The sequence below is a fragment of the Harmonia axyridis genome, chromosome 3, assembly GCF_914767665.1.
Source record: "Harmonia axyridis chromosome 3, icHarAxyr1.1, whole genome shotgun sequence".
Taxonomy (NCBI): Eukaryota; Metazoa; Arthropoda; class Insecta; order Coleoptera; family Coccinellidae; genus Harmonia; species Harmonia axyridis.
In genome coordinates, this window is record NC_059503.1 from 17169577 (window position 1) to 17188159 (window position 18583).

An 18583-nucleotide genomic window follows, 5' to 3' on the forward strand; every position below is an offset into this window, starting at 1 on the left:
AATTTTCTTGTAAGTAATGTCAGGAATATCCAAATCATTATAAAGATCCAGTTAATAAGCAGTCATGAGTAAAACCATGGTAAGTTTTGGTACTTATTTATACTTTATGTAGCAACGATGATTAATGAATATTCGATAAACTGCTATAATCATCAGAAAAAGGTCGTACTACAAGAAACACCCTGTATCTCGAATCTCTAACCGTTTGTGGGCCTACGTTTATAGTTTTTCCCTTAAAATTATACAAGAAATCTCTCATTCTCATTCGTACCTCCGATTTAGGAATACGCTGTATGTTTCTATATCTGAGGATTTGAATTAATAGTTGCTTGAAACGTTACGAATTTTCAAGTTACTTATCTCTCTCCGAATATATCTATTAAACAAATACGGAACTTTCATTCAAACTTGTGTGGGTGCAAATGAAATGTTATGGAAACAAATCAGTCTACTCTAGTCCCGATCATTCGACCATTTCAAGTTTTAGAAGGGTTTTCAATAGCCCACCGAAGAATCGAATGGCGCACAAATATTTTTTCCACGAACATATGAAAATCCACATATTTATTCATCCCCTCAAAAATATGTAGGTTTCCAATTGTGTTTCTGCCATTATATTTCACGGTTCATCTCGATATTTAGGGTCATAAAACATACATAGATAATACCAACAATGATAGCGCCGACAATAAATTCGTTTTAATGTTTTCTCCCATTTTTATTTCGGTCGACGTTATTCCGGCCCGACGTGCATTAACGTTGAGCGAAAAAATCATCGAAATATGCGTATCAAACTTTTTAGGGTACAACAAATCACGCAAACAGCCGTGCAACAAATGCATATTTTATTTTCATTGCACATATTTGAATTAATTAATTGTTGATACAGCTCGCCGATGGCAGTTTGGAAGTACCAACAAAATAAATATTTCCGATGTATTTTGAATGTTTTATTTCATAATTAGATTTGCCGGAATTGTTTTTGTATCAAAGTGTCAACTGAAGCTATTACCGGTAATGATTGCATGCAACCTGTATGTCCATTTGTATGATTGAACAGTCGAATCTGATGGGAAGGTTGTGAACCGAACGTGTTAGAAATATATGTTCAATTCATCAATGGAATTTTAAAATTCAATTCCTAGCTTTGTACAACCATTATTCACCATTATTTCAAAACTTTTTCATCTTTGTTACTATTTCACAACACTACATTGATCATTTAGAAAGCCGGCTCCATGAGATAATCGAAATTCTTTTTTCCCTAAATTTTAAAAATTCGGATTTTTTTCCTGTCAATTTGAATATTGCATACTAGCATTTGGATGCGGAATGACAATTTGAAGCCTCGTGCAGAATTTTCAGGCACGAGTCTGAAAGACAGGTGTCGCAAACACACGAGTGAGAAAAGGGGATTTTCCTAGAACTGCTATGGAAAGTAGCGTATTCTTCACAGCTTACTCAATTTCAAAGATATGCATTGCTCATACTGTGAGAAATATTATTCCACACGGCACTTTGCCCACTCCTCACTTGGTAGACCAATGAAATTTGGCTTTTGAGAAGTCGTTTCTATGGGAACGCAAGAAATGCACAGATACTGTCAAGGAAGGCCATTTTGAATTGAATTAGGTTCATTTTTTGAATTCTTTAAATTTGTGCAGTTGCAAGAAAAATATAGTGTGCAACATCGCCTTTCAGGCTCGTGCCACAAACTTCCACACTCGTGAGAAAAGTTGGACTTTCCCCACTTATTGCATACTAAACTATTGTCACTCGTGACCAAATGAACTCGAAAAATACAAGCACCTACTTCTATTTCGAAAAAATTCAACTTAGTTGCGTAAACAAACACAGGTGTCTGCGCGAGACATTTCATGTTTGACACTACCATAGATTTCAAACTACAATCAAGGAGTTGATAGGTCAATCAAAGTTTTGTGGAACCAATCGTGAATGAAATATTTTCCACAGCAAAAATCTAATACAATTAGTTTCGGAGATATGGATTCTTCAATATTTCCCTCCGAATATAACGTTGATATTTGCATCGTACCAAGTTTGCTATAATACTTGATTAGCCTAGAAACATACTCTTTGGTGTACCGATCTCGCGGCTACAGGTTCATGTCCTAAGAGGATGAATTCTTTCTTTATTTCTCAATTGGCTTTTTATTGAGTAATCTTTGAATCGGAATATTTTTCAAGCAGAAAGAAATAATGAACCATTGTTTGAAATTTGGAGTATTTTCACGATTCTGAACTGTCCTAAATTAACATTATTTCATTTCTTCTTTTCAGATAAGAGCAACCGACAGCGGAAACGTTTCTCGTCAAAGCACATGTAAAGTCACCATCACTGTCGTTCCTGTACCATCAAAGTCGAAACATCCTCCAGTCGTAAAACAACCAGCTCCAGTTAAATTGACAGAAGGTGATGAAATAGGATTCCTGGTGTCGCTCATATCTGCCACAGATCAGGACAATGACACTCTGTGGTACAATATTGTCGGTGAGTTATCCTTTCATCGAAACGCAGCCAATGCCATTCGATGTGTTATAAACGTACTGATTTCCTCTATTGATTAAGGGTTTGAAAAGCTTATTCATCGAAATTGATAACAGAAATTTTGACCACCAAAATTTTACAACAGTTTGTAAGATTCATCTTTACCCGATGGCGTATTAGAAGTTTATGGAAACCAGATCACAATTTTGTGAGACAATGATATTTCTCCCTAAAATATTTTCAGGTCTCAACAACTTCCGGTTATACCGGAAACAGACTACTACATCCTTATTTCGAATGGCACACCCAGTATATCATTGCATCATTAGATAGCTTTGTTGATGACAATTTCAGCAATATGCCATACCTTGGGTAAAAACTCAACGGTTCATGAGTTAATGGGATTCTTATGACAAAAATGGTGGCGACGAGGACTCAAAATTTTTCGAATATTTCAGCAAAAAACCTTCACCATTTTCGATTCAAATACGTAGTTTTATAAGACTGTTTGCGGTTTGAACTGAAAATGTACAGGGTGTTCATCAGAAGATTATGAATTTGGACAACTCAAATTCATCAAAACTCAAGATTTCCGAATTAGAACCTATATTTTTTTATTATTTCAGTTGATTCAACGTACAAAAATAGTGGAGATTACTTGAGCAAACCTGAAATGAATATATTAAGAGTTATCGAAGAACTTTTATGGATTTCTCACCAATCCCAACGCAACGAAAAATTAGTTATAATTCATGAAATGTATACCTAATTCAGGTATAAAAACATTGAAATTTAGTTTCTTTCTGCATTTTCCGGACTACTCCACACAGTTAAAAAATTAGGTTTTTCATCATTTGAAGTTCTTTCTCGATAACTCTTGAAGTATTCATTTTAGGTACAGGGATTGCACTATTTTTGTACGTAGAGTCAACTGAAATAACAAAAAATATAGATTCAAATTTGAAAATCTTGATTTTGAATGAGTTCGAGTTGTCCAAGTCCATGATTTATATAAACACCCTGTACATTTTCGATCCAAACGGCAAACAGTCATATAATACTTAGTAATTGCAGGATCGAAAATGAAAAGGGTTTGTTCGAAAAAAAATTTCTTCTTCATAAACATTTTAAAAAAATGTGAACTCGCTACCATTTCATTCATAAGAATCTCAATAACTCATGAATGGTGACCTTTTTCAATTAATTAGAGGATCTTTCATCTAAAACAACAATTATTAAAATATTTAATTATTTGGCCACGTCTCGACTTTCGAGACGTGCTCTATATCAATTATCTTCGAAATTTTTCCATTAGCTTTTTAATTTCAACTTCGTACATTCAGCGATCAGGATAAAATATAAGCCGACTTTCAATATTTTCAATTAAAAAGTAGCATAATATGTTCTTTTCTGCTACATCAAATGATTCTCCTCATAATTTCCTGTATCCTGCGGACTTTTCACGATGAATTTCCAATCCAGAACACCCTCGAGAAAATCGTTAATTTTCATCTCCATAAAAAAAGAAAAATGTCTTGACTTGCAATATAAAGATGCCTTATATGTTCACCGTTGTTTGAATGATCGAAATAATTGCTTAGAATTCCAAACCAGGAGGAGAAAGAAGATCTGAAGATCAAACGTTTTTTGATCCCAAAGTTGTTCACAAAGTTTCTTCTAACGTTTAAAAAGACTCGAAAGCAGAATATACCTACTCATCAGATAATTTTTGAACAAATGGAAGAAATTTCGACTGTGTTACTTCTAATGTGAATATTCAAGAATTGACTTCTTCTGAAATCAAATTTTGACAGTCTTGTTTGAACACTCCATACATATGAACAAGTGGAAATTCGATCATTTCACTTTCTTCAAATCACGATTATGAATCTCCCTATAAATCAATATTGTGTGAGGTTAGATACTTTGTATAACACCCCGATCCAAGTGATATTCTTTGGTATCCAATCTCTTTTCTTCGTCGAGAAAAGCCATTATCTGGAACTTCCTATTTCCCTAGCCGTTTTTATTGACCCATTATGAATTTATGTGACGATACTCCTTGACACGATAATTCAATCTGCCTTATGTGTATGACGTTACGTCTAGAAAGAAATTGATTCTCAAATGTGCCAATAAATGAACGGATGAGATTTCTCATTTGTCTTCCTTCCTTTCTGCCAGCTAATGAAATTACTGGTTCGTTATACCTGGCAAGCTCCACCAGCCTTGCAGAAAGCTTTCTGAAATTTCGCATAAAAATGAGGATACACTAATATTTGAGCAAGAAACCATTTGTCAACATTAGAGCAAGGGGGAATTATTCGGTTGAAATTGTGCTATCGCTCTGTAGGTAAACAAGTTGTTTTCTTCGGTTGAGATAAGGAGTAAACAATTATTTCAAAGCTAAAATAGTTCACAAGATGTAATGAGGGTTTTGCACTTTGGTTAGTTAAAATAATCTTTTCAAATTCATTGGATGACATTTGTTATTTTTATTATTATTATTAGTTTAAGAGGATTGATATAATACGAATTATTGAATTAAGTTCAAATTGTTTTGGATTTCCTTTCAAAAAATATTCCACATAATGTCCAAAATATTTCTTAAGAATATCCTTGCAGATATAACAGAGTACTGGTTCAAGTTCCAAAAAACAAAACATGCATTCTCGGTTTTCGAGAAATCTTTGTATTGAAAAGAAGAAAAAGGCTTTATTGTAAAAACTGGTTATGCATTTATGATTCAAAGTATTATCCATCGCTGGCCATTACTTTCTCCCTTCTTTCGGGTAGCACACGAATCCCGTGTGGAAGAAACTGGTCATCTTCTGAAGCGATCCACGAATCGATACATTTTTTTACTTCATCATAACTCATTTTTCGTCTCCAGTCACAATGCAATGCAAAAATCTTCCCCGTCTTCGCCTTGCAAGCAGCTGTTCACAAGCAAACAAACGCCATTCAACATCTCTCGGTTTCAACTCGTACGCCACTCAATTTCTTTGTTTCGGAAGCACTCCCATGACTTTCGGACGTTTTGAAATGGCTTGTTGTGTCACTTCCAATGATCCTGCCAATTCTTGTTGCATTTGACTTGAGTCTTGATCAAGTAATACCTCCAATTCTGCATCTCTGAAAACCTTCTCACTTCCACCGCCATGCTAGTTTTCGTTCTTGGAGCGTTGAAACCACACGTTCTTCCACTAACCTCACCATTGGTATTTGAGAGCATTCGATGAGCCTCTGCCGCAGATTTCTTCATATTAAAGCAGAAAATTAAAATCTCACGCAAATGACGAGAATTTGTCTTGTAAGCTTGCATGTTTAATCTAGAATAACTTTATGATGCAGACACAAATCGACTTATATTTCGATGGCGTTATGTTTACGAATATCCGAGCTTATTGTATGATATTTATGACGATTTTTTCATTTCGACTACCACTTACCGCTATTGCAAAATAGCGGAAGCAAAGTTCTACACCTAAAGCTGTATCGCTATGTCTACTTTGGAAACCCTATAACTTGAGAACCAGCGTTGATCAAAGTCTTCTGATCAGCTTTTCTTATTAAGAGCATGAAGATCTACAAAGAACAATATTATCATTTCAAATTAATTGGTTACTATTATTATTTAGATGCCTGGTCCTTTGTAGTATCCTAGTGGCTAATTATTAGATATTCTGGCTCTAATATAACCGATTGATCTCGAATAGGAATTTAGAGATATCGACACAGAAAACTTAGGATGGATAACAAGAATCTAACATTTTTCTCAAGTAGTAAACCACCTCTCTTCATTGATTTAAGATATTTCAATGAACAGAAAGAAATAATAAATCATAACAAGTGTAAAATTTAGTGATTTTTCCTTTTTTTCACCCTGAATTCTCTTCACTCTTTGACATTTCCAATGTGAATTCTGAATTATACAAAAAATCAATCAATTCAAGTAATAAAGGGTTTTTTTTTCGAGGTATATAACTTTAAGTTGGCATCACTGTTCAAGATGGCGACCGATTTAACAGCTGTCAATTGATTTATTTTCAGTTTGGTTTGGCAATTCATCATGAATAGACTCACGCCTGAACAAAGCTTGCAATGCAAATAGTGCAATATTATTTCGAAAATAATGGTTCTGTGTGGAATACGTATCGCGCACTACGTCCATTAGCGATGAAGCGCACTTCTGGTTGAATGGCTACGCCAACAAACAAAACTGCCGCATTTGGAGTGAAGCTAATCCTCAAGTGTATGTCGAAACACCGTTACATCTAGAAAAACTGATTGTTTGGTGCGCTTTATGGGCTGGTGGAATCATTGGACCGTACTTCTTCAAAAACGATGATGGCCAGAACGTTACAGTCAATGGTGATCGGTATAGAGCCATGATTACTAACTTTTTCATTCCTGAATTGAACAATCATGATGTCCAGGAGCTGTAGTTCCAACAAGACGGCGCAACATGTCACATAGCTCTTGCCACAATCGATTTATTGAAAGACACGTTTGGTGACCGCCTAATTTCACGTTTTGGAGCTGTGAATTGGCCTCCAAGATCTTGTGATTTAACACCGCTAGACTACTTTCTGTGGGGATATGTAAAGTCATTGGTCTATGCGGATAAGCCACAAACCCTTGACCATTTGGAAGAAAACATTCGCCGTGTTATTGCCGATATACGGCCACAAATGTTGGAAAAAGTAATCGAAAATTGGACGTCCAGATTGGACTACATCCGAGCCAGCCGTGGCGGTCATATGCTAGAAATCATATTTGAAATGTAATGTCACAAGATTATCTTGCGGATAAATAAAATTCATGTCAATCGAATAATCCATCGTTGTTTTATTGCAATTTAAAATTGTATATCTCTAAAAAAACACCCTTTATATCCAATTCAAATAAATAATCATCAAGTATGATAATAGTAACCGACATAAAAACTCATATCATACCTTTGCTAGTGCCACAGACAATTTCGTAACATGATAGCCACCCTAAAACAAGCGTGTGCAAAAAAATATCCCCCCTTCCCAACCTCAGGTGTAAGGTCTAAAGTGAAGCGCGTCACGAATAATTGATATTAATAGACAATCCGACCGTTCCTGCCGTACGTAACCGGAAATTTCCTAAATTTCCATACCAGCAGCGTCGCATCCCTAATCCGATCATTGTCTTTGCAGGTGGGGATCCCCGAAACGAATTCTTCATCGGGCGTGACCTGGGCAACGTCCTACTGGCCCGAAAATTAGATCACGAGGTGGAGGACCACTACACCCTGAATATCAGCGTGAGCGATTCCGTGAACACGGTCTACGAGCTGCTCAACGTGTCTGTGATCGATATAAACGACCACCGTCCAGAATTCTCCGAGAGTCTGTATCAGGTGGACATATCGGAGGCTGTACCGCCGACCACCGAGATCCTGAAGTTGAAAGCGACAGACAAAGACGCTGGGAGCAAGCTCATCTACAGTTTGTACTCGGCGAGGAATGCAATCTCCCTGCAGACCTTCAAGATCGACTCGATAAGCGGGGTGATATATCTTGCCTCCAACTTGGACAGGTAGGTTGTTTGGTTTTCATTACGGAAAAGTGCGTTCCTGTGTTCTTTTATTCTTACGCCAAGGATGATCGTTGAGGAAATCAATTTTTCCGGCTGTTATTGGAGTTTGTCGCTCGTTTAGGAAGCAGATTCGAAGGCGTTTTAGGGTTTAAGCTGTTCATTTCTCAGTTTTATTTTCGTCACTTTTCGTTAAAGGTGTTTGAAGGGAAAAACAGGTGATTTTTCCAAGTGTCCAAAGAGTGATAAATCGGGGATATAAATAAATAAATATAGTCCATTTATTTTAGCAATGTTATGACGTCAGAGGTCGAAGGAAATTGGCAGGTTCAAAAAATCCTTTTACTGCTTACAAAACTAATTTTGAGATTCTATTGCGAATTCGATCAAATTCTCATGAAATAAATATTTTTTTCCGATTGACAGCTCCTAATTATTCTCAATGGGAATAAAACATGTCATAAGTTGTTAAACTATATAATTATTATAGACATTATAAATTTCCATAGCAACCAACCATTTCAATAATTGTGATTTCTATGAAATTCGATCCTACATATGTCATCATAAACAATCGGTGAAAATAGTTATTTGTTTTACTAGGCAGGGCAGCAAAGTAGTAGATTGACTGCCGCGGCTGATAGTTCATAGGCGAGCGTAGCGAGGCTAGGAATTCAGTCAAGGCAGTCAATTTACTTTGCTGCTGAGTTAAACATATAATTTTTTCTTCGATTGTTTATAATTACTCATGTAGGATAATGTATTTGCAAATTATTACAATTCCCACAATCTTTTTATTTTTCCTATAGTGATAAATTGTTGGAATGGTTGGTTGCTATGGAAATGTATATTTCATCAGTTATCACACTAAAATTATTATGGAAATGTATATTTCCATAACAATTTTAGTGTGATAACTGATGAAATATCTCACAGTTTTTTGGAAAAATATCAGATATATTTATATTATGGACAGTGACTTAGAAGTACTTATTCCTCCAGAAATAAGGAAGGCGGCAAGAAATATTGATTGTCTGAAAGTATGCAATGTTTCATTCGCATTGAGAATAATCACTTTGCTGCCTAGGTAGGAAATTAATTACTTTGCTGCCTTAACTGAATTTCTAGCCAAGCGTAGCGCAGAATATCAGCCGTTTATATCTATTTTCGTTGAAATGTATTGTTCATCCATTCTTTTACTGGAGTTTTTTTTTAGTACAAGGGTAATATTTTTCAAATAAATTTCAATAAACATTTATAACTTGTGCACAATATTTTTTTCTGAATTCATAATTGCCCTTTCTATTTCATGATTGTGGAAATAATTATTGAAAAGATAATATAAAATAAGTATAAAATCGAAACTGAAAAAATAATCATTTCGTAAATTCAAATAGAATCTGTGTTTAAAAGCATTTCGCATTTTATTTCATTCATTTTCATCCCCAATGGAAATACAATTTCTTTACGCTCATTTGACCTCAATCTTTTAATCTAACGAGAAAAGTTTCTCTCCATCGAGAGATCTCTTAGTTTTCCATCAGGTCAGCTGAATATTGTCTCCGCAAACTTCTTGGTTAGTGTTCGATAATATAGTAGTTGTAATAGCGTATTTCAGTACCCATCCAATCTCGCATAATGGTCACTATTTTCGTGTTTTATAACTCTCTGAATATTTGTTTTTAAAATCTTCACATAGCGTTTGGTTGGTTACATGCCTTGTAAAATTGGCTATCACCCACAAGTTTTTATTGTTATCTTTATGCATAAGTATCACACTTGAAGGTGATTAAGTTGACAAATAAAGTCAAATTTTTGAGAAAAAATGTGTGTTTACTGATTATTATTAAGTAACGTGTTATTGCATTTTTGTAAAATCCTTCTGAAAAAAGTAAGTTTTTCGACTATGTATACACTTTCCAAATAATTATTCTGTCCGAATGGAATCCTTATATTAATCCTCATCCTTATATTAATATTTGGATTTCTTTATGTTAACGTTTTCATTAGGTTTTTGTTAATCTACTTAAATAATTCCAGTATTCCCTACTGTAAGAAGAAGAATTTCATCATCTTTACATTACAAATTTTCATTTTCGTTATGCCCATCATCGCTAGAAAAAAACAAAATCTTGTTGATATTAGTTGAATTTTTTTCCTTTTGATTCCACTTTTTCCTACGACTTGCATCTAACTCTTTTTTTCACAGGGAATCCTTAGCCGAACACCTCTTCACAGTAATGGTCCGCGATGGTGGAACTCCAGCTAAAAGGAACTTTGCAAGAGTACGAGTGGTTGTACACGACCACAATGACCACGCTCCACACTTTTCCGAGCAGATTTTGGTGGGAAAAGTCTTCGAATCGGCTCCAATTGGTAGTGTTGTCTTGAGAGCCCTGGCTGCAGATCACGACAAAGGAGACAATGCCCGAATCACTTACTCCATCGTGTCCGGCAACATCGGAAACATGTTCAACATCCATCCCGACCTTGGGATCATCACCGTAGCTAGAGAACTTGACATGACATCCGTCAACGAGTACATGCTTCGCATCAAAGCGACAGACCATGGACAGCCATCTTTGTCCTCCACTGTTCCGGCTCATATACTCCTCACAATGGCCGACAATGCTCCACCGAGATTCTCGAGGAAAGACATAGCGGCTGAGATATACGAGGACCAACCCCTTGGTAGCTACGTTGCCCATTTGACTGCTAGAAGCACGTCGTCGCTTCAATACGAAATCTTGGAGGGAAACACTGGAAATGCTTTCTTGATCAGTCCGAGCACTGGGGTCATCACGACTCAAACTTATTTGGATTATGAAAGTGTGAAATTGTATAATCTCACTATAGTAGCGGTGAATATGGTAAGTGTCTTTCATACTTTGCAAATCTAAGAATAATTCATGGAGAAAAATCAATCAAATCATGAAAGAAAATCTACGCGAATCAGAAAGTTACATAAATGTATTTCTAGCTTTCAAAATGAACGATATTTAAGATTGCCCAGTATTCAATTGGCACATAAAAGCTCTTGACTTCAAGTCAGTGCTTTCCCCATTTTTCAATATAGAAAATGCTGTTCCCGAGCTTGTTTGCTGTTTTATTCATAAGCCTCTTCATCGCCGCCAGTTACAATGCATTTCATGGATGTGGAATCTGGATTGACTTGTTGTTCTCAGCTATATTTTCCTAGTTCAGAACAACGTATTCCAGGCTCGAAAAAATCGTCTAAAATGTAACAAAATCTTTCTAAGTACTCTGATTTATATAACGTGCAAAATATCTTCGTCAATTTTGCTTCAAAAAGCACTGTGTAATATACAGCTCCGCAAAAGTTAAGGAAATTCAGATATTTTGTGAATGTTTCAAAAGATTCAATTTTTTTAATAATGAGAAATCTAAATGTTCATTTACTTTTGTGAATCATTTTTTCGTCCATTATTTCATAAGTTCTACAGTTTCAGGTGAAGATGTGTTTTCAGTATTTGTACAAAATCACTTAAAAATTGAAAAATTAAATAAAGTTCAGTAAAGAGTATGGCCTCGTCGAATTTCAGCGACAGACTGAACACGTCTTTGCATATTTTCGATCAGATTGTTTTATTAGCCTCGATCAATTTCTCTGCAGATTTGCGGTAGAAGCTTTCTGACTTCTTGTCTATGTGGAGGTGATTAATGAGAATACAAAGCTCTTTGCAGCTAATTCCAAGCGTGTTCAATGGGAATGAGGTCTGGCGGCCAAGGGGCCAGGGCTAAATACGGAATACCATGAAATTCCAGAGCTTCATCGATAATTCTCGCACGATAAGTTGGCAAATAGAAGCATGAAACAAAGGAATAATATTGTCAATAACCTGCTCTATGCACATCCATGGTAGCATCAAGCACCAACACCACCTCTACGTGGATGAATTTTCTTAACCGATCTGTGATTTTTGAGTACCAGAACTCGCCAACTGTCCGAAAACCGTTCGTACCTCGACTCATCTGGTACAATATAGACCTCCATTGATCGTTCCAATTCAAGTGCTCATTGGCTCATTCCAATGGAAGTTGCATATGATTTCTTTTTTTGACTCCTCAAAAGTCATCGAGAATGAAGATTAACGTCTTCGACAAACTGTTTCAATTTAAAACACCGAAAGCGTTCAAAAGTCGCTGTTGCATGATTCGACAAGTACTCATAGGCTCTCTACGTTTCTTTTGTGCATGAATGGTGGATTTTAGGTGTCTTCTCGGTCACTTTTCCAGTTTCTCAATGAATGGTCAGGAAACTATGCTTTCACTAACTTACAAGATTACGTCCGGCCTCGATCATACCGAAAGCCCTTTTGGTATGATCGAGCACTGAGTTTAGTTTTAGGCATTATTGAAAAAACAAATTTTACGATTTTGATTGTAAAACAATAACTGATCCGAAATTCTTCAAAACATAAACAACAAGAACTTGAAACTGTAGAAGTTATCAAACGAGGATCAAAAATCCATTCATATACATATAAGAAAGTAAACATTTTATTTCTCATGATTGAACATTAAGTGGACAAGAATCGGTAACTTTCAAACCGGTTACAAAATTTTTGAACTTTCATACCTTGTGGAGCAGTATACATTTGAGATTGAGATGAACTGACAAAATGAAATACTGTAAAAGAACAGAAAAACTCAAAGTCTCAGTAAATTACAATCTAAGCTTCCTAATTAAGGAATTCCAGGTACTTTTTCACGAAAATATAGATTCTTGATCTTTTTTCTCCTTATTCCAACAATTTGTAATAGTTATTAAATAGATATTCAATGTTTTCCTCAAGCCGATATGAAATATATCTGAAATTTAATATTTCATGAAACTTCAACATGCGATATATATTCAAAAAATATACATTCTACACTGTATTGATTCTGTTGTGGAAACCATATTGAAGTATATGTACATGTGCACTTCAATATATCTCCGATATCTATAAGATTATCTCAGAACTATACCGTTTCCAGGCCTCCGCTTCCGCCACCTGCAACGTCATAATACACATACTGGACAAGAACGACAATGCCCCGCAATTTGTGCAGGCGAACTATTCGGGTGTTATCAGTGAATCAGCCGCAATCAGTTCCCTTATTCTCACCAGAACCAGCGAGCCCTTAGTTATCAAGGCCATAGACGCGGATTCCGAAATTAACGCGCTGCTTCATTACGACATCGTCGAAATACTGCCGAGGCGCTATTTCCAGATCGATTCCAACACCGGAGCAATCAGGACGATAAAATTATTGGATTACGAAACACACCGGAGCTTTTCGTTCCACGTTCAAGTGTCAGATCTTGGCAATCCGAAGCTCTCCTCCGAGACCACGGCGAGGGTCGACATCGAGGTCACCGACGTTAACGACTCCCCGCCCAGGTTCGTGCAGCCAGTGTACAACGTCACCCTTCTCCTCCCCACCTACAAGGGGGTGTCGGTGTTGCAAGTCAACGCCACAGATCCCGACAGTCCTGGCATCTCCAAACTGAGATACGACATCATAGAAGGCAACAAAATCGGAGTTTTCGGCATCGATTCCCAAACGGGCCACGTCGTGGTGCTCCAACCCAACAACATGAAGCCTTTGTACGTTCTACACGTCCGCGTATCCGACGGTAAGTTCTCCAAGGTCGCTAAGGTCTTCGTGAAGGTCGAGGAGTCCGACAGCTCCGGCCTGGTGTTCCAGAGGGAGCTCTACGAAGGCTCCATCATAGAAAACTCCACGAAGATAACCAACGTGTGCGTGGTCAACGTTTTGGGGACCGCTTTAAACGAACACGTCGAGTTCCGTATATTGAATCCCACCGATATGTTCTCGATAGGGTATACTTCCGGTGTGATCCGGACTACCGGAAAACGGTTCGATCGGGAGGTTCGGGATAGCTACGAGCTAATCGTGGAGGCGAGGAGTGTAAACATCGACAGGGAAAAACCGAGGGTGGCCCATGTGATTGTTAAAGTTGCGATTGTGGACATTAACGACAACTGCCCGATGTTCGTGAACTTGCCTTATTATGCAGTCGTTTCTGTTGACGACAAGAAGGGTAGCGTCATAACGAAGGTCCACGCCATTGATTTGGACGCCGCAGAGAATGGAGAGGTCAGATATGAGCTGATCAAGGGTCACGGTGAACTGTTCAAAGTTCAAAGGGAGAGCGGAGATATCGAAATTAAGCAGAGTCTGGAGGGACACAATAAGGAGTATGAACTGTTGATTGCCGCCTATGACAAGGGTGAGTGTTAATTAGTGTGATTTTAGCCTTTGTATCTCCTTACAGCACTTGAACTCTAGCTCTTATTCCCCTCAATATCCATATAATCATCCTCAGAGTTAGTCTTTAGCATATATTCATATTCAAATAGTACCACCTTTAGATATCTGTCTTTTTGCGATATCTTCCAGTTATTGAATTGAAATCACCTTCGTTGTAGAATGCGCAATTTTTCAATTTAGAAATACCTTCTGTAGGTATTTTTGAATTTTGTCATCTTCTAATTCACAGGTAAAAAATTTGAATGAATATAAAAATTTCGTTAATTTTTTTTTTTTTGAATATCATATCAAACGGATTCGTACCTATTATAGAGTAATAAACATAGATAGAGGGAGTATACGCGATTTTAACATGTCCCCAACTTGGTTAGATTACATTGTTGGATTGTGATATATTTTCGAATCCACAAATATTACTATATCGTTATTAATGTATATTATATTGAATGAAATATATATTTTTATGAGTGATTCCTGATTAAATATGCAAATTTGAATATTTGGAATCCGATATTTTTCCGAATTCATAATAAGCAGAATATTTATTATTTTCTGTATCTACCTGCTGAAATCCAAGGTTTGGCAACTTTTGCTTTCCTAGTGTCATCGGTTGTTTCACGTCGTTTGGCGCGCTTGAATTTTGTTTCTGAATTTCTGATATATTTAGGTATTTATTTCAATATATTTTGAGTTAATATAAAACGTTGATTCACTATGGAACATATGTGCGTTCTTTGTGGAAAAACTCGCGAATTGAGTGAAATATCGTATCACTGATATATTTTCATTTTCGCTCGCATCATGTAAAATTTGATAGTTCATGTTGGGGACAAAATTTGCTTACTGGAAATGACGTATGCTCCCTCTATATATGTTTATTACTCTGAAGTACCTATAAAATATTTGAAAAATAAAATTGAAATTTCTTGATAGGAACATTTATATTGAAATATTTTTTCCACAAAATACATCCTCATTCATTAAACAGGAGATCTATTGTACACAACCACACCACAAGACAAAAATAAATTTCCCCTAAAATATTTCTTCAAATGAACCAAATGGATTCTTTTTTAATTTATTGAAATGAAATATAAATTATTGTATCTTAACGTAACGTTTGGCAAAATCTGCTATTTTATAAGAAGTTGTGTGAAGATCGTAAATCAGTTCAGGTTGGCGAAAACATATGTGGTTTAGTTTACGATGTTATCCTTTGATATGTTCGTGATGAGGAAACTTTAATTAGTCAATCAATCCCAGAACTTTATAAATTTCCATTCAGCATAGAAAGTTTTGTCAATGAGGAACACGAAGTGAGATTCAGGATTCAACCATATATTAGAAAATGGCAGTTAATTAGAATCCAAGTTTTCCTTCGCATCTGTAGCAAAACAACATTAATGCCATCTTGAGGCAAGATCTGAAAATTCAATTAACTTTCTTTCACTTCTTACTGAATTGTTATAGGATTTGAAGTCCTATTGCAAATCACATAACAATACAATTGAAAATAAATCTCATCATTACAATTGTCAATAAGAATGTTATATCTTGAACACTTTCACAAACAGCTTCAATATTTTTCTTAGATAATTCAAAATCGTAGACTTATTTTCGAAATTCACTTGATAGATGAAGATCACACGTTAACCGCATTAACTACCTCCAGACCCGTTAGTTTTACCTCCAGTTAACCAAATTTATCTATTGGTGTGAACTTGGCTGCCAGAAGTTCCAAGGATACACGAATTCTCGGTCTCATGATGAAGTGTGTCTCTACTTCTTGATATTTAAATAACCCGAATATTCCATTCCTATCATCATGTACAGTGCATCTCATTTTGGGTGGGACAGCCAGGTTTCTCGCTTGTTATTTAAGATAGAGCCTTGCGGATTTCACGTTCCTGTCCTACTTTTTCGTGAAACTAAAGTTGGTCTGATCAGATTTTGCATACCTGTTTCCGTTCAAGCGATACAGGGTGATTTTGGAAATTGATACTTTTCGGACCCCTCCTTTATCTCCGAAGTTATTAGAAATAATGCTGAGGTAAAAACTACGTCTGAATCAGAATTCTGCGTAGAATCCAGTGGCGTACTCAATTTTTTTTTCGGGGTATGGTTTTGAAGATTGAACACAAACCTATATTTTTTTTAATGGAACACCCTATATATTATTACTTCGTTGGATTCGTATTTTTTTTTCCTTCAAAATGATGTATGATACTATGTAGGTAGGACGTTCAGAAATATAAAAAAACACTAAAACATCAAATAATGATGGTTTTTTTGTTAATGGGTCATGAATTTCCCAAGTTTCAATAAGAGGATTATTACTTTTGATCTTTACAAAGTAGTAGGTCATTGATGATACAAACATTCTTGTTGTTATTATGGCTACTATGCATTTGGCAGCATTGTTTTATCAAGCAAGCATTGGGAAGAAAAAACCCTTCTGATCTAGCTGTCATCGCAATTAATTATTATTATTATTATTATTGATTCTTTTTTATATGGGAAATCCATTGCCCATTAACAAAAAAACCATCATTATTTGATGTTTTAATGTTTTTTTATATTTCTGAACGTCCTACCTACATAGTATCATACATCATTTTGAAGAAAAAAAAATTACAAATCCAACGAAGTAATAATATACAGGGTGTTCCATTAAAAAAAATATAGTTTTGTGTTGAAAAAATTGAGTACGCCACTGGATTCTACGCAGAATTCTGATTCAGATGTAGTTTTTACCTCAGCATTATTTCTACTAACTTCGAAGATAAAGGAGGGGTCCGAAAAGTATCAATTTCCAAAATCGCCCTGTATCTCTTGAACGGAAACAGTTATGCAAAATCTGATTAGACCAACTTGAGTTTCACAAAAAAGTAGGACAGGAACGTGAAAACCGCAAGGCTCTATCTTAAATAACAAGTGAGAAACCTGGCTGTCTCACCCAAAATGGGATGCACTGTACTGTATATCACTTGTTATGGTAATACAGTAATTTATAGACAAAGTATAAAATCTAAAAGTTTATAACTAATTACGTTACTGCTGCCTGTTTTATCGAATCTCATCAACTTTCCAGGTATAACCCCATGCAGAACAGACGTAACGGTTCACGTAAAAGTGATAGATCGATCGATGCCAGTTTTCAAGAAGCAGTTCTACTCAGAGAGCATACCCGAAAATGTGGAACTGCACTCACCATTATCCCTTTCGATAGTGGCCGAGTCACCATTATCGAGAAAACTCATTTATAGCATCGTCAAAGGCAACGATTTGGAAGAGTTTGCACTTGATTTCAATACAGGTAAGTGCACTTTGTTGGTCAGGTTACGATCCCACCAATTCTCCTCAACGTTTTGTTTCTACTTAATGATGCCTTCTCCGAACAGCGCGATCCAGTGTTGGAGATTCTATTGACCGTTTACACTCGATAGACTACGCCATCTTCGATATGAAAATCTCAGGAGGTATTTTGTGAGCTAGAAAGAACTTGTGATGGGTTCAATCGAATACAATTGAGAACTTGTCGATAATTTTCGATCATAAACCTTGAACGTGGATTCAGAACAGTGTTGGTTCAGTTCTCGATCCATTTTGAAACTATACTTTGTGACATAAAATATGCAACACTAAGAAGACATTAAAATTTTTCGAACGAACTTGGCTGATTTTTTTTAAATAGTCAAAGGTGATAAATCCATAGTAATTCTACAAAAGATAAAGCCATTCTTTCCTTAAAAATGAGTTATACACCATCCCTAATAGTTTGACACTTCCATACCCTTCTTGCCATGGATCCCTTCTGAAATTTTGTGATCACAGGCAATATATAATTCATCCCGGGGAGATTCTAGTGTTTCTGGAAGATTGACAAATTGCTTCAGTCTTCTACTCATCATGTCCCACACATCTTCGATAGACGAAGGGTCAGGAGAAATGGGTGGCCACGGCAAGATACTGACGTTATAGCCTCTTCGAAACGCTTCAAAGAATGCCTTGCAATGTGAGGACAGACATCAACCTGTTGAAAACATAATCAAATTTTCAATTGCCACTAGATTATTTTAAATGAATTTGTAATCAATTAGAACCTTCAACCAGTGAAACATTTCTGCCAAGTTTGTTCAAAAAATTCACCGAGTATAGAAACGACAATTCACAATTATAAAAAGCCCTTCAAGTTTGTTATTT

At 36.1% G+C, this 18583-nt stretch overlaps 1 protein-coding gene across 13 annotated transcripts in view; it reads left to right on the forward strand.

Moving 5' to 3' along the window:
* Positions 1-18583, forward strand: part of LOC123677093 (fat-like cadherin-related tumor suppressor homolog) — a 439236-nt gene that overhangs the window by 404082 nt on the left and 16571 nt on the right. For all 13 annotated transcript variants that reach the window (XM_045613559.1, XM_045613562.1, XM_045613564.1 and 10 more), the window contains 5 exons: positions 2302-2512; positions 7699-8080; positions 10287-10947; positions 13079-14339; positions 17472-17696. In XM_045613559.1, coding sequence (XP_045469515.1) covers positions 2302-2512; positions 7699-8080; positions 10287-10947; positions 13079-14339; positions 17472-17696 — 2740 coding nt within the window. The remainder of the gene's footprint in view (positions 1-2301; positions 2513-7698; positions 8081-10286; positions 10948-13078; positions 14340-17471; positions 17697-18583) is intronic.